This window comes from Tachyglossus aculeatus, chromosome X1 (assembly GCF_015852505.1).
Source record: "Tachyglossus aculeatus isolate mTacAcu1 chromosome X1, mTacAcu1.pri, whole genome shotgun sequence".
NCBI lineage: Eukaryota > Metazoa > Chordata > Mammalia > Monotremata > Tachyglossidae > Tachyglossus > Tachyglossus aculeatus.
This window is the reverse complement of record NC_052101.1, coordinates 108,725,531-108,748,671: the sequence shown is the minus strand read 5'-3', so window position 1 is coordinate 108,748,671 and position 23,141 is coordinate 108,725,531. Positions and strand designations below refer to the sequence as shown.

Here is a 23,141-nt window from a genome sequence, read left to right as displayed (position 1 = left end):
CATTTATCTTGCAGTGATTAGACACTGGTTTCCGATTAGCGAGTGATGTAGAGCTGAATAGTCTGCCTCTGGTTAAAGGATAAAAACTGCCTTGGTGGGGATTCACAGTGGAAATAGTAGTTGGACTGGGCCTTGGTATCAGGGGTTGGAAATAATGCCCTGTGGTGGAATGTTTTTCTGAAACATTTGGCAAGAAAACTAGAACACTGACAGACACAAAACCCTGTGGATCATAAAGAAAAGGTGGCTGAACTTTTTGTACCTCACTGATCTGCTGGAAAATTCTTCCAGCTCAACAGGCTGTGAGCATCTTCAAAAGCCTTTGTGAAGTGGTTCAAATATTGCTATATGCAGATGACTGGGCTCTAGGGGCACATACACAAAAAGACATGCCAACGATTATGAATTGCTTTCCACATTGCTATGGACCAACAGTAAATTTGAATAAAATTCAAATGATATACCAACTCGCACCTGGGAAATCCTACCTACAACCAAAGGTCACTTACCACATTCTGCTACCTAGGCAGTATAATACCCTTATTATTAGTGTTCTTACTGTCCAATGATGCACAAATAGATAAAGCGATAGAAAAGAAAATCAAAAAGGCCAGCCTAGCTTTTTCCAGAAAGACTGTAAGGCAGAGGGTGGCAACATAAGGCATCAAGTACCACATCAAATTGAAGGTCTAGAAGGTCTGAAGACTGTTGATGTGTCCAACTTCTTCTATGGCTGGGAGAACAGAAACTACTACAGAAGACATGTCCAGTTTCCAGAGTAGTTTGATCAATGTCTTCTACAAACCATACTCAATGTCAAATGGTAGGACAAGATTACTGACACTAAGGCCCTGGAGTCTACTTCTCCAGCCATGACCCCTCTCCTTTTCTGCAATCACACATTTCCTCCTGACTTCAAGACATCTCTACTTGGATGTCCTGCTGGCACATCAAACTTAATATGTCCAAAACAGAACGCCTCATCTCCCACCCACCATGTCCTCCCCTTTACTTTCCCATCACTGTAGACAGCACCACCAGCCTTCTTGTCTCACAACCCCTAACCTTGGCGTTGTCCTCAGTTCATCTCTCTCATTCAATCCACATATTCAATCTTTCACCAAATCCTGTTTATTGTACCTTTACAACATTGCTAAAATCTGCCCTTTCCTCTCCATCCACACTATTACTTCATTCATTCATTCAATCATATTTATTGAGTGCTTACTGTATGCAGAGCACTGTACTAAGTACTTGGAAAGTACAATTTGGCAACAAATGGAGACAATCCCTACCCAACAATGGGCTCCCATTCTAGAAGGGGGGAGACAGACAACAAAACAAAACAAGTAGACAGGCATCAATAGCATCAATATAAATATAATTATAGATATATACACATTAATAAAATGAATAGAATAATAATTATGTACATATATACACAAGTGCTGTGGGGTGGGGAGGGAAGTAGAACAGAGGGAGGGAGTAGGGGCAATGGGGAGGGGAGGAGGAGCAGAGGAAAAGGGGGGCTCAGTCTGGGAAGGCCTCCTGGAGGAGGTGAGTTTTCATTAGGGCTTTGAAGGGGGGAAGTGTGCTAGTTTGGCAGATGTGAGGAGGGAGGGCATTTGAGGAGGGAGGGCATTCCAGGCCAAAGATAGGACATGGGCCAGGGGTCGACTGCAGGACAGGTGAGAACGAGGCGCAGTGAGGAGGTTAGCGGCAGAGAAGCGGAGTGTGCAGGCTGGGCTGTAGAAGGAGAGAAGGGAGGTGAGGTAAAAGGGGGCAAGGTGATGGAGAGCTTTGAAGTCAATAGTGAAGAGTCTCTGATACGAAGGTTGATAGGCAACCACTGGAGATTTTGGGGGGTGGTGACATGCCCAGAGTGTTTCTGGAGAAAGATAATCCGGGCAGTAGAGTGAATACAGACTGAAGTGGAGAGAGACAGGAGGTTGGGAGATTAGAAAGGATCTACGCTGATCCAAGCACTTATCATATCCTACCTTTACCATATCAGCTTCCTCACTGACCTCCCTGCTTTTCTGTATCTCCCCACATCTAATCCATAATCGCTCTGCTGCCTGGATAATTTATCAACAAAAATGTTCAGTTCAGGTCTCCCCACTCCTCAAGAGCCTCCAGTGGCTGCCCATCCATGTCCAAATCAAACAGAACTCCTTACCATTGGCTTTAAAGTACTCAATCAGTTTGCCTCATCCTACCTCACCTCACTAATCTCCTACTACAGCCCAGCCCATACACTCCGCTCCTCTAGTGCTAGCTTACACACTGTGCCCCGAGCTCGTCTATCTCACTGCTGACCCCTTTTCCACATCCCTCCACTAGCCTGGAACTCCTTCCCCCTCCACCAGTCCTCCACTCTCTCTAACTTCAAAGTATTACTAAGGCCACACCTCCTCCAAGAGGCCTTTCCTGATTAAGCCCTCTTGTCCCCATTCTGCTCACCCTTCTGCATCACCTATGCACTCAGATCTGAGACCTTTGGGCATTTGAAAAATCGCCCTACACCAAACCCCATAGCACTTATGTTCATATATTTAAATTATACGTTATGAATTACTTATTCATATTAATGTCTTTCTCCCCCTCTAGACTGTAAGTTAGTTAAGGGCAGGGAACCTGTCTGCTAATTCTGCTATACTCTCTTTAGCTCTTAGTTTAGTGCTCTGCACATAGTGCTCAATAAATTTGATTGATTGATTGTGGGCAGGGAACTCTCCCACAGTGTACTCTCCCAAGTGCTTAGTACACTGTTCTGCACACAGTAGCTGTTCAATAAATACCATTGATTCATTGGCTCATACTCAATTCACCAGCATTAAAACAATGCTCACACCAACCCAGCTCTACTGGGCAGCACGGGAAAAAAATGTATTATAGCATCTTGTGGCAGCAATTGGAAAGGGGACTGCTCTCCTTTAGCAAAGGCTCAGTGAAGATCAAGAGGCAGCCTCGGGAACAGAAACAGGCTCTGTATTGGACAAACCAATGTGCATAGAAAAGATCTATCCTTAGGTGCAAACAATTTGGTAGGATGCCTCACTCTTTTCAGCCACATTTGCACACAGATATAGGTTCTCCCCACTCGTAGCTAAATTTTCATAAACCAATGACAGCCATATATGTGTAACTCTAAGATGACTCCAAAAGGATTTTTACTCTAGAAAAGTATCTGTAGCTAAGGAAAAGAACTCTCAGAGCTATTCTGACTTGGAAATTACAGCTTTCGGTGCTTTCTCCTCATTGTTTGGTCTCAAACTAAATTTATGGACCTGAGGCTGTGGCTAGAAAAGTCTTCTCATCAAGCTTCCATCCATAAAGAATTGAGAGAAGCCCCATGGCCTAGTGGATAGAGCACAGGCCTGGGAGTTAGAAGGACCTGGGCTCTAATCCCACTCCCCCTGCTGTGTGACTTTGGGCAAGTCACTTAATTTCTCTGTGCCTCAGTTACCTCATTTGTAAAATGGGTTGAGCTCCATGTGGGACATGGACTGTGTCCAACCTGATTAGTTTATATCTACCCCACTGTTTAGTACAGTGCCTGGCACATAGTAAGCACTTAAGAAATATCATAAAAAATTAATAGTGGGAACTTTAGCAGATTTAGAATTTGGAAAGCCTTGCACAGCACCTGGCTTTTTAAATGTCAACACTGCTCAAAGTCTTGGATTTGATGCTTGTTGAAATCATACCTGAAATAAATCCTTGTCCAAACATTCCCCAAAAGTATATATAAGGATCCAGAGTTCTTGTAGCTTGGGAAATTACCGTCGTCTTTGTTCAAGTAGTAATGTGATAGGGAAGTCAGTGCTTATCTCCTTAATTGAGAAATTTCTCCTTTTTAATCTCTGACCCCGAGGAAGGTAATGATAGGGTGAAAAATGCATTTTTTCCCCAAAACCCTGGCTGCTAGAAGCATTAAAAGATGAGACCTTTGTTCTCCAACCTCTTTGTTGGTACAGCTTTCTCCTAGCTCTTGGCAAGTATTAGCTACAGCAGAAGATAGGGGAGAGTGGGAAGAGGGACAGGCATCCTTTTAGCATTAGCCCCCATTCCAGGGAATTTTTCTAGCTGAGGCTGTGATGTCAGGATACCTTCAATTTCCCCAAACCTTGGTGCCAGACTTTGGACTCCTTCCCAGCTGAAATCTCTACTGACCCGCAGGAATCCATGTAAGAAATGAAAGGCGCTATTTGAAAGTATGGGGAATTTTTATGGGAGGTGGTTGTGTAAGAAGCCCCCTCCCAGAAACCTAGATGTTAAGTAAGGATCCATTGTTTGGGCCACCATGATTTTATAAGTAAGGGGACTTCACTACGTCTTGGCCAACTCTCTCCCTTCTCTCACCCTTGTATCTTCCCCCCAGTCTTCAACCATCAGAGACAAGAGTTGGCCCTAGAGGTTCAGCAAGCAAAACTGACTGATGCGTTAAATATGAGCTCTGGGCTAGAAAGGGAAACAAAGATAGCCAATCTGGGCTGGGGTCATATGTGCCTCAGGAAAGCTCCAGAAATGCTGTTGGGACTTCCTGAGGAATTCGGAATTTTTGATATAGCTGGTTTATCTGGATTCAGATCTGCTTTTACCCAGAAAATGCAGTCAAAACCCACTAGAAAAGGAAGAGCAGAGTCTCTATTTCCTCATAGCAGCACGATTTTCAATCAGCACAAAAATATACACTTGCTGCTAGCGGCTTCTCCTGATGTTCCTTTTTCCAGGTGCCTTTTATAACCCAAGTAACCCTTTTATAACTCAAGTAAAAAGTAAAAATCCCAGCAACTTCATTTTGTGGGGGTGGGGGTGGAGTCTGGGTTTGGAAGTGTCAGAGTTTAGGGGTGGGGGCTGGGGTGGGGGGGTGGGAACATGATTTCTATTTAGATTGTTAGAAAAATACTTTTTAAGTGGTCATTCTGGATCATAAAGTGGCAGGTGCATTTTGAGTGGGCATTTTCCTCTTTTCCATTCATAGATGAGCCCTTCACAACATATAAAAATCCTAGAGATTCCTGGTGATTTCTCCCCTAAACTCCATAAAAGCCCCATCTCTTGTGTAACATGCTGTTGTCATGAACAGCCTTTCTAGAATTAAACTTCATCTTTGAAACAAATCCATTTGAAAAATAGGCAGCTCTGCAGTTTCCAACCACAGATGGTTTTTAATCCTTTTAAAAAGAAAATTAAAATATTTCATAGAGAAGAATAAAATGCTTATTTTTCTTAAGCTGAGTTTCTTGGTTCTCTGGGGTTTAGAAGCAATTAGGCATTTTTATTTAAGTGCTCTGTTTATTGTCGTTTTCTTTCCTGTGAAAAATGGCTAGCCCATAAAGCACATGATAAACTTGAAAATAGTGGAAGGTTAATTACCCTATCATATGAAATTTACTGCTGAGGCAAATAAGCCATTTAAGTTTGTTTTCCCGTATACCTGAAACAATGAGACCACCGAATCCATCCTTTTCCAATTGGAATTTCTTTGAAGACATTTTGGAGTTTTACATAGCAAGCATCTGAAGCCAGTAAGTCTATGCTGGTTCCCTAATTTGGCCAACAGACTGATAGATTTCTCTTTTCCTCCATCTTGGTTAAGTGACTCTTGAAGTGAGATCTGCTTAGCAAACCTATCTTGGTGATGGGGGTCAGAGCATACACTTTCTCTGTAACCCGAAGATGGTTGCATTCAGAACAGAAGGACAGAAGCAGACACAACTTAAGTGTTTCAATTTTTTAAAAAAACTCTCTGTAGCAATCTCTGTCTCCTGTTGCTGCTGCTGCTGCTACTCCCACTGCTACTGCTTTCCCTTCCTATACTGCACAGCATTCATGTTTTAAACCCATCAGCTATTGTAGCCGTGATGAAACGGCTCCATATTTGGGCAGGACATGGATGCAACAGACTTGAGTTGGACCTGAGCATACAGGATCTGGAACTGGAGCCTAATTCACTCTCCAAATTCTCTGCAGATCTGGCATGGTTGCCATCCCGATCCACTGGCCTTCTGCTTCATCCCTGTTGTCCCCTACCTGGGACCCCAGTGTAGAATCTCCAGCAGTGGAGGTGGGGGTTAAGGCTGGAGTCATCCAGGAAGCAGTGTGGCTCAGTCGAAAGAGCACGGGCTTTGGAGTCAGAGGTCAGGAGTTCAAATCCCGACTCCACCAGTTGTCAGCTGTGTGACTTTGGGCAAGTCACTTCACTTTTCTGGGCCTGTTACCTCATCTGTAAAATGGGGGTTAAGACTGTGAGCCCCCCGTGGGACAACCTGATCACTTTGTAACCTCCCCAGCGCTTAGAACAATGCTTTGCACATAGTAAGCGCTTAATAAATGTTGTTGTATATATAACCCCTGCTCGAAAAACCTCCAGCTCTCTGAGATGGGAAGCCCCCAGTTGTTCACTTAATACAAGGGCCTAGAATGGGTCTCCCCTTAATGTTACAGAAATGAAACTCTTTTGTGCTTTCCCTTTCAGAAGCATATCCATTATTTCAGAACAGCCCTGCCACTGAGGCATTCTCAGCTCTGTCCTACACTAAACAGTCTGCTCCTGCCTGCTCTTCTGCCACACATTCTGAAGCAGAGTTGGGCCAGGGTTGGCCTTGGCCACCTCCCAGCCTGACCAGGTGGCTAAAATACATTCAGATCCCATTTCCAGAGCAGGGGAGAATGGCAGTTCCAGCCAGGGTCCTAGGGAGGAACGGAGGCTTTCAGAAGAGAACCAGATGCCCATCCTGACTAGGGCGCCTGTGGGAACCAGAAACCTACTGGCCAGAATTCTTCTGAGCACTAGTCGAGTGCCCCAGAGTCCAGTCCCCACAGCCGGGATGCCCCAGGGAATTCCTAGAGTTGTTGGATGGAAAGGCATCAGGCAGGGTTCACACGCACCCGCAGGAGTCTTAAAGGGGAGAGCAAGCCTCCTCTAGCCCATCCTTGTCTGTCTGTTCTGTTTGAAGTCAGTATATATCTGCTTTGAGCAGATAATCACTGCATAGGTGACAGGGCCTGGCACTGCCCCTGCTCCAGTTCCTCTGAGAAGGAAGCAGACAAGAGGCAGACACTCTTGCAGGATCAGTCTCCCTACCCTTAAGCAGGCCTCCAACAAAACTGAGAGGTTGGGAAGGGGAGACCCATTTTCCCTTCCTCATATAGGCTCACAGAGGTCCACATGCACACTCGAGACAGCCCATTCTTACCCAATGCCAGGGGTCAGATGCACTCAACAATAATAGACGAACAACCTGGAGTTTATCTAGCATCTTCCCAAGCCTGCAACAATCCTCAGTAAAATGATGTTCTAGACATTCAAGTGGTGTTATTGTTTCTTTAAAAATTGAGTGCTCTCTAATTCTTTAGCCTATTCCTAGGTAATGATTTATTTCTGAAGAGAGGAAGTGTGTTTGGCCTAGAGGCTGTGGTCTCCCTAGGACCTGAGCCTTGGGTAAATTTATCCTGATGGAGGGAAGAGAGGAAGGGAAACTGAGCTGTGTCCTGCTTTCTCCCTCAGCCCCCAGAGAAAGAGGGTGCTTTGCCCCGCCAGGTGGGGAACAAGACTGAATGTGGCTTGCTGGGATTTGTCCTGGACCTGAAGCAGGATTACCAGCCCGTGAGGAACCAGATGCCCGAGGAGAAGCTGTACAAGGTATACACGTTCAACTCAGTGAGGAAGTCCATGAGCACAGTGATCAAGATGCCAGATGGGAGCTTCCGAATGTACAGCAAAGGGGCTTCTGAGATTGTTCTGAAAAAGTAAGTTTTCCTGGTACAGGATCCCGAGACCCCAGGGCCCCAATGGATGGGCCTAGGATAGGATTGGGAGGCAGGGTGGGACTGAAATAGGCTCCCATTGGCTCTCAAGGGATACCTGAAGAAAGGAGTGCACAAACCCTTGTCACTGGACTTGGATAAAGTAGCACCACTCTTCTCCTGGGGCAGTATGGCAGGGGAGGACTGGTTTCCCACTTCCCAATAGCTCCTGAGGGACAGGAATTTCCAAACCAAGAAGTTGAAATCAACTTCCTCTCCATAACTCCTTAACCAGTCCATGCTACCTGGATAATAATAATAATAATAATGGTAACTGTGATAATTGTGATATGTGTTAAGTGCTTACTATGTGCCAAGCTCTCTAAGTCCTGGGGTAACTAAAATACAATTGGATTGGACACAGCCCCTGTGCCACCTGGGCTCACAGATGAAAACTCATAAGTGGACACACACACACACACACACACACACACACACACACACACACACACACACACACACACACACACACACACACACACTCTCACTCTCTCTCTCTCCACCCATCTCTCTCTGTATCTGCTACCATGGGCTTGCCCACCCTGCCAAAGGTGGCTAGGGGCAGGCTATGCTCCTTTTTAAGGATAGTCAGAGCCCTGGAAAAGCCATCCTGGCCCCTAGGGAGCACACTTAGTGCCCTGAAACCCAAATGTTCTCAAAGGACCTTGCTGGCCAGAAGGGAAAGCAATCTTGTGAAAGGGCCTACCTGTCTTTCATGATTGCTGAGGAGTTTGGAGTATCTGACTGGTCGTGGCCAAACAGCACTGTGTTGTAGATGGCCTGGTTTGGTGCCCTCTCTGCAACAGCAGAATTATTGTCTCCTTCTGGCCCAGGTGTTGCAAAATCCTCAGCGCGGCCGGAGAACCCCGGGTCTTCCGTCCCCGTGACCGGGACGAGATGGTGAAGAAGGTGATTGAGCCAATGGCCTGTGATGGACTTCGGACCATCTGTGTCGGTTATCGAGACTTTCCCAGCAGCCCCGAGCCTGACTGGGAAAATGAGAATGACATCCTCAACGACCTGACTTGCATCTGTGTGGTTGGCATTGAAGACCCTGTGAGACCAGAGGTAGGTCCTGGGCCGGGGGGCAGGTGTTGCAGCCTGGGGCATCAGGGACCTTCAATGCCACCGGTCTTGAGGCCACATGAACCCCTGCCTCTCACAAAGAAACCAGGAGGGGTCCCCACTAGATTGCTGACCCACCTATAAGATTGTCTCCCGAGCGGTGTGATGAGAACGTGAGGACCCTCCAAGAAATCATGGGGTGTTTGGGGCTGCTGCTTTATTGAGTCACCAAGGGGTGTCTATTTCACCCCCTTGGTGAAACAGGATCTCTGTTTCATTCCGAGCTGATCCTAGCAGAACCGTTCTGGGACTTCCTTAGGGTCCTAGCACATTAGGGGCTGGGTGGAAGGAAGCGAGCTGACCTAGGTGATTCTGATGAGTGGGAGAGACAGTTGGAGAATCGGGCAGCCAACAGGACTACTCTGCCCTCTCACTTAAGGGGATGCAATCAATCAATCAATGACATTTACTATGGGCAGAATACTGTACTAAGTGCTTGAGATAATATGACACAATAAAGTTAGTAGACACAATCTCTGCCCTTGAAAATCTTACAGATCTAGTGGAAATGTCCTTTGCCACTGAAGTTCACTTTCTCCGTGGCCCCTGACTACACCCAAAGCCTCAGGTGATGGCTGTGGCTAGCTGCACCTTGTAGAAGGTTGCCACTTCCCCTCTCAGTTGTAAACTTTACCATCGTCACCCACACTTTTGAGCCATCTGGGTGGGATTCTTTTTCTGTGGCATTTGTTAAGCACTTACTATGTGCCAGGTACTGTACTGAGCACCAGGGTATTTACAAGATCACCAAGTTGGACACAGTCCACATCCCACATGGGGCTCACAACTTTAATATCCATTTTACAGATGAGGGAACTGAGGCACAGAGAAGTTTAGTGACTCACCCAAGGTCACACAGCAGACACGTGGTAGAGCCGGGATCAGAACCCAGGTCATCTGATTCCCAGGCCCGTGCTCTTTCCACTAGTGCACACTGAAGGTGCCCTTCATGGGGCTGCTCAGGGAGACCTCCTGGAAGCTGTAGGTAGGGGTTCTTGCTGATCTCTCCTGCTCTTAGTGGCTTGGACCTTGGCTACTTCAGCACCTGCCTCTCTCTCTGATTCATCTTGGCAATTCAGCCCAGCCTGTCTGGCAGGACCGAAATACCACCTACAGGGAGCCAGAGCCACAGCCGCAGAATGTTTCTATGGCTGGGCCTTATTTGTGGAGCCCTCGGCAAAAACCGCATGGCAGACAGACATTCAGGATCAGTATGAGACGTGTGCTCAAATTGGTATTTTCTTGATTCTGCCATTTGATGATTTACTGCTGGAGCTCAGGTTTTAATCGTTTTCATTGTTATTCTTTGGCCCTTGTGCCCTGAGGTGATTCTTTTTATCAGTAAGAAGTCAGTCTGAAAAATCTCTGTAAAGTACACAACTGTCTCATAAAATGAGAATTTCTTCATTTAGGAAGATTTAGATAGGGAAATGCATGATTGCCATGGCATCTTGATAAAAACAAATTACCGGCATATTTGTTTCACTAGAGATAGCTAAACAAATGAAGTTTTCATTTTCGGGCAGAAAAAGGTAATTTGTACATAGGAGTGAAATGGAAAGTTGGTGTTTCTAAATCTGGGAAGTAAAAGCCCTGTACATCCCAACAGTACATTGCTGCTTTATTATAAATCTTACTTGCAGGATGCAGACAAAAATTATTCTTAAGCCCTCTGTTAGGCAAACAGATCCGTCTCTGGCTCTGCTAAGGTGTTAACATTGTGTTAGTGTGATTCCAGTGAGAGTCTGTCTTGTCCTTAATATATGCTTCTGCTCCTGGGTGAGTGGGTGTGTGTGAGAGAGAGAGAGAGTGTATGTGTGTATGTGTGTGAGCACGTAGTGAACACAAAGAGGTCAGCATGTACTTTGGCATTTTGGAAAAAGGTTTGTTCCACAGTTCTTAAAGGTTCTGTGATAATGTGATCAGCATAATCACGACTATCCTTTGTGCCCTTTTATATGTAATGCCCTTTTCTTGTTGCCATGTCTGCTAAAGTCCAATTAGCCACAATCTAATCTCCTTCCTCTGCAGAAGGGCTTGCTAACTGGCCCTTCATTTGCTCTGCACACAGTAAGCGCTCAATAAATGCGATTGAATGAATAACTGGGGAAGGTGCTGGGAGGCTGAACAGTGCCACCTCTCCCAGGCTCCACCACTCAATGAAATTTCTCCTGGCTAGAATTCCTGAGCATCAGAGGGGAAGGAGCTGGGTGGGGGAATGGGATCAGGTGTCAGGAGAGGCCTTTGGGGCCAGAAATTGCTGCTTCTAAGGATGGAAGCAATGGGCTGGGATTAGGCTGTCCACTCTAGAGGGCCAATGTTCTTGTCAGCACCACTGCATCCCTCCCAATCCTCTGCTCTGACCATTCTACCAGGTTGCCTGCCCCAACCTAAAAATCAGCAGGAGGAGAGGACGCATGCTGAGCTTGAGGATCTAATGCCCTGGGAGGGAGGGAAAGTGGCAAACTCCTGATTCCCATCAAGGCCCACCAGTACCTTAAATGGACCTCAGGAATGAGGCCTAAACATTAATGAGATGGTCAGCAACAGAGAGTGAATATGAGGTTCTGAGGAGTAAGTGTGTGTTAGGGGATGGGTAGAAGGACATCCCTTTCTCCATGAATGCATTTGAGAAACAGGTGAGAGAGACGGGGCTCACATCTCTGACTCATGTAGCATTATCCTTTAATCCCCTGAACATGCCCCTGCCCAGCTGGGCAGTGATGGGCTGAGGGACTGCTGGTAGGGAGGGTGATTCCACAGAGTGACCGTGTTCCAGAGACCCTTCATTCCTACTCTGGTACTGAGTAAACCCAACTCAGAGGGCAGTATGGGTGCTAAAAACAGCACCCAGGCAGGGCCTGGTCAGATGGTGGCACAGGCCAATAAAGTGTCCAGGCCTGGCCCTGAATTGTTCTACCAGAAAAGATTAATTTAGTGCCTTAGGACCCCTGATATTCAACTAGACTTGTCTTTAACGTGTGTTTAGTTAAGCTCTTCCCCTGCTATCAGAGGAAGAGCAGTGACCCAGTGGTTCTCACTTGTTTTGAGGTAGCTCATCCCCCTAGACTACCTAGTTTCCAGGGGGAAGAAATCTTTAAGAACATGTCTCTCCCACTGCAGACCCAAAGTCCATTTCAGTAAGTGAAGGTCAGACTATGTCTTCCTTTATTCCGAGAGATCAATGGAATCTCAGATCTCCATCTGAGATGAGGGCCTGCCAGAGTGTCGACTCATTTTGGGTGCATTTTAGGCTGCCCTCCTGCAGTGAGCTCTGAGCTTCCTGTTACCCTACACTCTCGACTGGTCCTGGTAGAACTGAATCCCCAAATGGGGTAAAACCTGAAGTGAGTCTTCCCTCTCTCAATGAAACAAAGGGGAAACAAAATGACTGACTAAAATTTTTACAGGATCTGCAGGGTTCTTAACAGTGCTAATGAGTACTGCATCGGCCTCCTGCTGACCTCTCTGCTTCCAGCCTCTCGCCTCTCCCATTTGCTGCCCATGTCACTTTTCTAAAACATCCATCAATCACCAGTATTTATTGAGGAATTTCTGTTTGCAGAGCACTATACTAAGTGCTTGAGATAGTACAATATAACAGAGTTGGTAACATGCTCCCTGTCCACAAGGAGCTCACATTCTAAATGGGGAGAAAGACATTAAAATAAATTACTAAAATGTACATAAGTGCTGTGGGGGTGATGGTGGGATGAATAGAGGGTGCATATCCAAGTGCGAAGGGAATGCAGAAGGGAGTAGGGGAAATGAGGGCTTAGTCAGGGATGGCCTTTTGGAGGAGATAGGATTTTAATAAGGCTTTGAAGGTGGGGAGAGTGGTGGACTGCTGGACATGAGGAGAGAGGGAGTTCCAGGCCAGAGACATGATGAGGATTTGTACTTTCCAAGTGCTTAGTACAGTGCTCTGCACACAGTAAGCACTCAATAAATACGATTGAATGAATGAATGAATGAGGACAAGGGGATGGCACCCAGAAAGATGAGATAGAGGTACAGTGAGTACATTAGCATTAGAGAATTGAAGTGAGCATGCTGGGTTGTAGTAGCGGCGAAGAGAAGCGGCATGGCTTAGTGGTAAGAACACGGGCTTGGGAGTCAGAGGTCATGGGTTCTCATCCCATCTCCCTCACATGTCAGCTGTGTGACTTTGGGCAAGTCACTTAACTTCTCTGTGCCTCAGTTCCTTCATCTGTAAAATGGGGTGAAGACTGTGAGCCCCACGTGGGACAACCTGATGACCTTGTATCTACCCCAGTGCTTAGAACAGTGCTTGGCACATAGCGCTTAACAAATACCAACATTATGAAGCAGCATGGCTCAGTGGAAAGAGCACGGGATTGGGAGTCAGAAGTCATGGGTTCTAATCCTGGCTCCGCCACTAATCAGCTGTGTGACTTTGGGCAAGTCACTTAACTTCTCTGTGCCAAAGTTACCTCATCTGTAAAATGAGGATTAAGATTGTGAGCCCTAAGTGGGACAACCTGATCACCTTGTATCCCCCCAGCACTTAGAACAGTGCTTTGCACATAGCAAGCGCTTAACAAATACCATTAGTAGTAGTAGTAGTAGGAAATTGATGAGGCAAGATAGAAAGGGGCAAGGTGATTGAGTGTTTTAAAACTAATTGTCAGGAGTTTGATGTGGATGGAGGTGGATGGGCAGCCACTGGAGTCCTTGAGGAGTAGGGAAACGTGGACATGGTTTTACTCTTATCTCCCTTCTACTCAAAATCCTCCAATAGTTACCCATTCCTTTGGACATCAAGCAGAAACTCCTGTTCCTCAGTTCCAAGGCACTCAGTCAGCTCTCTCCTTCCTAATTATCCCTGCTTCACTTCCAGTACAACCCAACTCACACGGTTCACTCGTTTAACACCATCCTACTCCCTGTGTCTCGTTCTCATCTCTCCCACTGCCAACCTCTTCCTCATGCTCTCCTACCCAGAACTCCCTTCCCCTTCACATCTGCTCTTCCCTTTTTCAAAGCCCTTTTGAAACCACGTATCCTCTAGGAGGCCTTCCTTGATCAATCTCTCCATCCTATTTCCCCCCTACTGCTACTTCAACAGTTCTGTATCACCTATGAACTTGAGTACTCACCCCCTAGTTACTTGGGTATTCAGCCCTCCCAGCCACTCTTCCACACTTAATCTTTTAAACTCTGTTGCTTCTCCCACTCTGGATTGTGAACTCCTTGAGAGCAGAGATCATCATGGCATAGTGGATAGAGCACAGGCCTGGGAGTCAGAAAGTCATGGATTCTGATCCCAGCTCCACCACTTGTCTGCTGTGTGACCTTGGGAAAGTCACTTCACTTCTCTGTGCCTCAGTTACCTCATCTGAAAAATGGGGATTGAGACTGTGAGCCCCCATGTGAGACTGGGACTGTATTCAACCCGATTTGCTTGTATCCACTCCAGTGCTTAGTACAGTGTCTGGAACATAGTAAGCACTTAACAAATATGACAATTATTATGTCTACTCATTCCATTATATCCTCCAAAGCAGTGTGAGAAGCAGTGTGCCTAGTGGATAGAGCATGGGCCTGGGAGTAAGAAGGACCTGGGATCTAATCCCAGGTCTGCCATTTCTCTGCTGTGTGATCTTGGGCAAGTCACTTAACTTCTTTCTAATCCTCATCTGTAAAATGGGGATTAAGCTTGTGAGCCTCATGTGGTCTTGAATTGGATCCAACCTGATTATCTTTTACCTAGCCTGATGCTTAGTACAGTGCCTGGCACACAGTAAGTGTTTAACAAATACCATTCAAAGAAAGCACTTACTACAGTAAGCTCTCAATAAATACTATCAATTGATAATTGATAAAGAGAAGCAGCGTGACTTAGTGGAAAAGAGCACGGGCTTTGGAGTCAGAGGTCATGGGTTCAAATCCCAGCTCTGCCAATTGTCAGCTGTGTGATTTTGGGCAAGTCACTTAACTTCTCTGGGCCTCAGTTCCCTCATCTGTAAAATGGGGATTAAGACTGTGAGCCCCCCGTGGGACAACCTGATCACCTTGTAACCTCCCCAGTGCTTAGAACAGTGCTTTGCACATAGTAAGTGCTTAATAAATGCCATCGGTATTATTATTATTATAATGATATCTATCTCAGCTGATACAGGGTGATTTGAGAGGAGTATGTTCTGTTGCAGTTCAGCATGGGAAGTGATGCGGTCTAATCAATCAATGAATGACATTTATTGAGCACTTACTGTATGTAAAGCATTGTATTAAGCACTTGGGAGAGTAGAGTACTACAGTGTTGGTAGATACATTCCCTGCCCTCAAGGAACTTACAGTGTAGCAGTGAAGACAGACATTATAATCAATTATCAGTCCTTAAGTGGTATAAGATAAAGACTAATGAAAGAGCATGTAGCTGGGAGTCAAGCAACCTGGGTTCTATCCCCAGTTTTGCCCCTGGCCTGCTGGGTGAGCTTGAGCAAATCATTTAATCTCTCAGAACCACCAAGATGGGAATATTATCTGCCTCTCCCTACCTCATAGGGAGACTGTGAGGAGGTGATGTGAAAGCACTATACCAATTCAAGTTATTATTGTTGTTGTTGTCATTATTATTAATAATGTTATTATTTTTTCTTTTGTTGGGAGATTAAAGACCCAATTGACAGCCACTGCCCAGGGGTGTTGGCATGGTGCTCTGCACCTCTATTGGAACTCTGAAACCTTCTGAGACTTTGTGAAATGTCCTGGGACTGTCCAAAGGTGGCAGTCAGGGAAAGGCACTTGGCTGGACTATGGGAACCATCTAAAATGCACTTAAGTCAAAGACAGGGTTCCTGAGATCACCTTGGGGGCCGGGTTGATAGTACATGGTTCCAAAACTATTAGTATTGCCCGCATAGTGCCATCCTCAGGTTGTTGATTCAGGAGTGAAAGTAAAACTTGACATACTGAAACAGGGGTGAAGAACCTGATAAGATCCGACACTGTGCAGGGCGGCATGGGGAGGAGCATAGCAAGGCATTCATAGCTGTGGCAGTGGTGGTGAGACTCCGCAGCCATGTGCCGAGGAGGGGAACCCAACAGATCTCCGATATGGGCCAGAGGCAACATTGTACCAACCTAAAGAGTAGAAGCAGCAGAACTGTGGGCCAGCTTTTTCCCTGGCTCCACCTTGGAGAAGCCCTCTCGCCCACCCAGAGCCCCACTGGCTCACCAGCAGAGCCTACAGCATTTCTGGTGGCCAACCAGCTGTGTGGCACACCTGCAGTTTGGGCTCGATGCTTCAGCCTTGGACGGGGGCAAGTGCCACCTAGGGGATAAGTCTGCATCTTGGCACACACCCTGTGAAATCTACTTGTCCACTGCAGACCTGCCACTGATGATTTTTCCATATCCTTCCAGCTCCACCTGGAGGAATTCTGCCATTGTTAACCCTCTGTTCGCATCTTAGTCCTGGGGCTGTTTACTGAAAGAATTCCGTAGAAATGTGGCTTTGCTTCCTGAGCTGGTTGCAGGCTTTTCCTCTCAATAAGTGGGCCCATGCACATATGCATGCCCACGAGCACGTACACATGTATCCACTTTTTTCAGAGTGCCCCTCTCCCACCTTGCTCTGAGTGCTCCATCAGAAGAGATCTTCAGTGGCCTAGGGAGGGTAAACGGCTCGACCAGTGAATGAGTAGTCAATTGTTGAACAAAACCTGAACTTTCTGGCATTCAATCTGAGGCACTAATCATTGACCCACACTGAATTTGGGTTAACCTGACTAAACTGAGTTCTCTGAATGTGTCTGCCACAGCCCTGCCAGCAGGTGTAGAGTAAGTTAAAACCCAGCATTCTCTAGGCTGTAAAGACTGCATTGTTTCTCTATTGCCCCCAACTCCTTGCCTGATTTGCTAATTCCTCCTTTTCCCCTGTCCATTCAGCTACACAAATCACTAGAATGACAGAGCACAAGTGTCAGCCACATTCAGAGGAACCCCAGGAAATCCATCTGAAAAAAGAGAGTTGTAGGCCTGGCTCAACTGCCTTTAGACATGCTGCCTGATTTCCTCTAGACTTTGGGCTGCGTGGACATGTGAATTCATAGCTTATGTTCTGTTTGTAATGCTTTCTGAAAGCCTTGGGTGGACCATGGTGTTTTCACACATACATCCACACGCACACCCCCACACTGTCCCCGTACACCCCCCGCCCCCCCCCAACAGCACACTTTTTTCTCCTACAAAGTGGGGGCTATGTTCTTGATGAACTGTATGTTAAGGATAACATGAACTAAAGGATGGGCCCTTACTCATGATGTGAACATGTGCACAACTGTTTCTTCTGACATCAAATTGCACTGTACCTAAACAGGGTCACAATGTTGGAAGAACGTTCACAACTTTCTAAGTGTTCTATCCTAGACATGGAAAAACATACATTGTGGAAGAACTAAGGGCACTGTATTTCCATTTTATTTGGCTTTGCTTTTGTCCAGCACTTGACTTATGCCTATTTACAAATCTGGCCCACAGCATTTAAACCATCTCTTAGTGTCTTTCCAGTCTTCACTCCCCTTGTCTGTAGGGCATCTTGTTCTTGTTCTGTCAGTGCCCCCAAAAATGTAGCTCTTTTTCTGACTTCTTTGGGTTCCCCTCCATCTCAACTCACAGTTCCCACTCAGAGTTTGAGAAAAGGCCAGCCTGGCCCCTGGACTGTTCAGTGTGGTGAGTTAAGTTGTGTGTGTGTGCCTCTCTTTGCCCTTAAAATCTCCACACAACAGTAGAGTGGGCTGAAGTGGCAGTCCTTCAACTATCCCCTCTGGATACTTGGACACTGCGTGCCATGAATCGGCTCATTTATTACAAGGATTCAGGACCCTGTGACTGAGAACAGCTAGTAGATGAACAGCCGGCAATCTGTCCCAAGTTACTATCCCTAGGAGGGCTTGCGTGTTTGGAAGAAATAAGCTACTGTTGGCATAATTCCCCACACTCAAAATACGGCAAAGCCGAGGAAGTGAAATCTACTTAGGTTCTCTTTCTGCTCCCTCACCAAGCTTTTTCTCACTGGGGTCATTGTGGAGGGGAACAAGAGGTCTTTAAAAAAAACAAATATTTGTTAAGTTCTTACTATGTGCCAAGCACAGTACTAAGCGCTGGGGTAGATACAAGATAATCAGGTTGGATACAGTCCCTCTCCCACACAGGGCTCACTCCCTCTCCCACACAGGGCTCACTGTCTAAATAGGAGGGAGAAGAGATATTGAATCCCCATTTGTCAGAAAAGGAAACTAAGGCACAGAGAATTTAAGTGACTTGCCAAAGGTCACACAGCTGGTGAGTTGTGGAGCCAGGACTGGAACCCAGGTCTCCTGACTCCCAGTTCTGTGATCTTTCCATCAGGTAATGTAGAATATCAAATCATCAAAAGTCAAATAAAGAATGAACAGGGCATCAGCAAAGGCCCTTCCTTGCCTGGCACAGTGCTCATCACAAAGTACATGTGATGATGATGATTAATGTCATAAATCTAAGGTCATTAATTTTACCCCCTCCACCTGGATACACTGGGGCTCGCACTGGATCTACTTTGGGGGGCAAACAGTCATAGCCAGACAAGTCCACTGATCTGAACATACCGGTCAGAGGGGAATGCATCCTGACAAGGGGAAGGGGTCCATTGGAAAGAGTGGAGTATGTGCAGAAAGATAGGCTGGGTCCAGACAGGGAATGGTCTGCTTGAATTCAGAGGGCCCTACCAGAAACTGGAGAGTGTATCTGGACAAGAGGAGTCTGCCAGAGAGAGTTGGGAGCACCAGTAAGGCAGGGCTTCCATTTTAATGACTCTGCTCTCTGAGACAAGACAGAAAGAATGTAGGCAGCTGTGGAAGGTCTGGGGGCTGCAGACCCCTTTTCATCTTCTGCACTGAGCCTCAGGGAAGGGGAAGCAAGGATAATGGTTGGGAGTTGGCACCTGGATTGCCGTGCCAATGTATGACTTGGTGGGTGTTGCCTTGTTGATGACTGTTTGCCACTAAGCTCTGGCTGTGATTAACACCTCTTGAAGTCTTGGATTTTGTGAGCAGAGGCTGAAATGAGCATAAATGAATGTCGGTGCATCTGCCCCAGTGTCCTTCAATTTGGGGGGGAAGCTTGGCATCTTCTCTCTCCCTCCCCGACCCATCCCATCCCCAACCCCTGCTGCTTTCCTCCCTCCTGCTTTAGTCCTGTCTCTGGGGAGAACAAGCCTTGGATGTCTGTATTCAGAGCTTCTGTGGGCTTGGAGAATGCCTGCTACTGAGTTTCAATTAATGGCATTTATTGAGCACTTAATGTATGTAGAGCACTGTACTGTGTGCTTGGGAGAGTACAAGGCAACAGAATTGATAGACACATTCTCTGTCCTTAAGGAGCTTACAGTCAAGTGGGTTTCCAGTGTGTGTGTGCTAAGCGCTGGCTGAAACTCTAATTCCCAGAGGTTTTTGGCCTTCATAGTTATTACCCCTGTCTTGCTCCCATACATGGGGTCGTGCCAGGATGAGCGAGGGACTCAACCCAGTAGCTCGGCACACAGCCGAAAGCCAAATTGTTCTACCACTGATTGTCAGGGAGTTTGGGAGATAGGAATTGGGATTCTAGGCAGATGTGACAGAAAATCCCAATGAATCCAAAGCCATTTTCATTGGGCAGCCGTTCCATGGCCTGTATAAGACAAGATGGCAGGTTTTATGGTCCAGCTCTATTTGATGCATAGGAGTTGACTAACAAGCCTGGCATTGGTCAACAGCTCCAGACCCAGTTTCATTCATTTAAATGTGGAAATGCTTCTCAGACAAATGACTCTTGAGCGAATTATGCCTCTTACATATTCCCTGGGTAGATATTTGCTTTGCCTTGGAAATTATTTCAAATTAATTCCAAGAAGGTCTATTCCACTTGAACAACAGAAATCTTCATTATGACTTAGGCAAAGGACTCAGTTTGACTACTGGGTAAAATAGCCAGTATGATTGTGTGGGCTTTAAAAATTATTTCACAATTTGCCTTCCCCTTCCCCTTAGAATTCCTTCAAATTGGTCAATGCTGAAATGTCATTTTATACTGGAGAAGGAGAAGCATAACCCTATCATAAGCAGTTCTATTAACATTAATAAACTGCAGGAATTTTCTCAGGTGCTCAATAGGCAGAGCTGTTTTCTGCTAGTGTAGTCATCATTGATTTAATAGAGTTTAAGTTCTGCTAACTTACATAAAGGAACTCAATATGCTCCTCCCCCACCGTCCTCTGCTGGTCCTGTGCCATGAGGGATATTCCACTCTCTCATGAATTCCCAGTTTTGTTTTGTTTTTCTTAGGCCCTCTAAAGGCAATACCTAAGTGTCTCTAGGGTCAATCAGTGTGTTCCTGCCCTCGGTATAAAGTTTGGCTTTAGAAATTTACCTGAACATTCAGCAGTTTCATGGATAAGTACTTAATGGCCCCCAACCAAATTTACTGCCACAGGCATTTAAACCTCAGAACAGGTGTCATTTTTTAGCAAAAAAACTCTAAATAAAACAAAACAGTGAGCCCCAACAGTCTGTTGGACAACTTTCCGAGTATCCCTGATGTTATAAAGGAGGAATAAGACTTGTTTCCTGTCAACTATGTCAAGGACGGGCAGCCAGAACTTCTGGTTAAGTTCATATTTATGTGTGTTGGGCATTAGCTGAGTTTGAAGATTTCTGTTATAAGTAGTAGTAGTAGTAGTAGTAGTAGTAGTAGTAGTAGTAATCTTTGCAGTAGTGGTATTGAGTGAGTTATGCCTGGAGGTAGTGAAAGGACTAGATGACTTGTATGATTCGTTGAGAGATGAGTAGAAAGTGACTCTTGTGTCAAATTTCCCGTGTTCATGGCTGAGAGAACGGGCACTCTTCCAGCCATGGGAAAATGATCTCATCCCTGGGGGAGGGGTATAATGCTGCAAAAATGAACAAGGTCAAATCCAACTTCTTTATATGAGATCAAAGAAAGAGGAGGTAGCATAACATTTTTTCATAAGATCAGCTAAATATTATTTAGCTGATGTTATTCTGTTTGTTAGAGAAACAGCGTGGCTCAGTGGAAAGAGCACGGGCTTTGGAGTCAGAGGTCGTGGGTTCAAATCCCAGCTCCGCCAACTGTCAGCTATGTGACTTTGGGCAAGTCACTTCACTTCTCTGGGCCTCAGTTACCCCATCTGTAAAATGGGGATGAAGACTGTGAGCCCCCTGTGGAACAACCTGATCACCTTGTAACCTCCCCAGTGCTTAGAACAGTGCTTTGCACTTAGTAAGCGCTTAACAAATACCATCATTATTATTATTATATTCACATTATTCGGATTCACCAAAGTATCATCCCTTGTCCAAAGTAGAAACAAAAAAGTTTCTCGAGTAATAATAATAATGATGGCATTTGTTAAGTGCTTACTATGTGCAAAGCACTGTTCTAAGCGCAGGGGAGGATACAAGGTGAGCAGATTGTCCCACATGGGGCTCACAGTCTTCATCCCCATTTTACAGATGAGGTAACTGAGAGACAAGTTAAATGACTTGCCCAAAGTCACACAGCTTACAATTGGTAGAGCCAGGATTTGAACCCATGACCTCTGACTCCCAAGTCTGTGCTCTTTCAGTTGAGCCATGCTGCTTCTCTAAATGCGAAGTCAGAAAATGTGAAATCAGGAGCCTAAAGCAGAACCAATTTTTATGATGTTCCTGGCTCTGAGGTGATATTTTTTTAGGAATAAAATTCCTAAAATTCAAATTTTTTGCCCTTATCTCACAAATCAGTATTTGTTTTTTGTTCTGGAAGGGAATCACTTGACCTACTGGCACTGAATGTGAGAGGAATGTTGATGGGTGGGTGTGAAGTTGGGGACCAGGTTTCTTGTAGAATTGAAAATGTCCTTCAAAGCTGTCAATACCACAATGAAATGGTCAAAACGGAGGATGAACATGGTGCTGGCATAATATTAATGCTATTTATTAAGTGTTTACTGTGTGCCAAGAATTATGCTAAGTGCTGGGTCTAGCTGGACAGGGTGGCTGAAAACTGGACTGTCTGGAATAAAACTGGACAGGAAGCCATCCTGCGCCTCTCCCTTTTCTCCCTTATCTGTTGCCTCTTCCTCCTGTGGCTGCTACTCCTGCTCTGCTTCCTTAGGCCTCTGTACCACCGGCTCCAAAGTCAGGTTTTCAGCTCCAGAAACACTTGGGTCAGAGACAGATGGGGAGGATCAAGGGATGTTGTTTTGGTTTATTGGGCAGGAGAGCCCTAGCCCTGGCAGCAAGGCTGAGTATGAGTCTCCAGGCCCACAAGGCTGACCCCGCATCCCAAGCAATGCCAACTTTCCACCAGTGAGAGGCCTGAGTGTGAGTCTCCAGGCCCACAAGGCTGACCCCCACATCCTGAGCAACGCCGACTTTCCACCAGTGTGAGGCCTGAATCAACATTCTGCCGTCACAGGCAGGATTCATATATTGTACTCTCCCAAGTGCTTAGTACAGTGCTCTGCACACAGTAAGTGCTAAATAACTGTGATTGCATGAATGAATGAGGAGAATGGCCAGGAAGGCTGAACATTAACAGTAGTTATCATAAAACAAATTGAAGTTGCTTGAACTTGGCCTGCAGGGGTCATTCAGCAAAAGGAGAAGCATCGTGATGTTCGCATTCTGACTCCAAGCACCAAGAGATTCTTAGGGAGGGTAACAGTGATATTGGGTGACCTGGAGTCAGTCGGTCAGTCAATTGTATTTATTGAGCGCTTACTGTGTGCAGAGCACTGTACTAAGTGCTTGGGGGAGTACAGTATAACAATAAACAGACACACTCCCTGCCCACAGTGAGCTTGTGGAGTCTGGCGGGTCTCTGGACCAGCTCTGCTTGGAGAGCTAGTGTTGACCCTTTGAAAGGGACTGGGCTGGGAATCAGTACCCCGGGGTCCAACTCTGGCCCAGACTCACTTCTCCTCCAGATATTCGTTTATCTGTCTTCAGAATGAGTAACCAAATGAAGGACAATGCGGTCTAGTGGAAGCAGCAATAGATCTGAGATCTGTGAGACCTTTGTTCGAATTCTTGATTAGTCTTTGAACTGCTGGGTGCCCTGGAGTGATACATTTCCTCAACACCAACTCTCTTCTCAACCCCCTCCAGTCTGGCTTCCATCCCCTACATTCGCCGGAAACTGCCCTCTCAAAGGTC

The 23,141-nt window shown here is 46.0% G+C and overlaps 1 protein-coding gene across 15 annotated transcripts in view; it reads left to right on the top strand.

Moving 5' to 3' along the window:
* Window positions 1-23,141, top strand: part of ATP2B2 (ATPase plasma membrane Ca2+ transporting 2) — a 587,231-nt gene that overhangs the window by 535,643 nt on the left and 28,447 nt on the right. For all 15 annotated transcript variants that reach the window (XM_038740359.1, XM_038740349.1, XM_038740351.1 and 12 more), the window contains 2 exons: window positions 7,517-7,758; window positions 8,649-8,883. In XM_038740359.1, coding sequence (XP_038596287.1) covers window positions 7,517-7,758; window positions 8,649-8,883 — 477 coding nt within the window. The remainder of the gene's footprint in view (window positions 1-7,516; window positions 7,759-8,648; window positions 8,884-23,141) is intronic.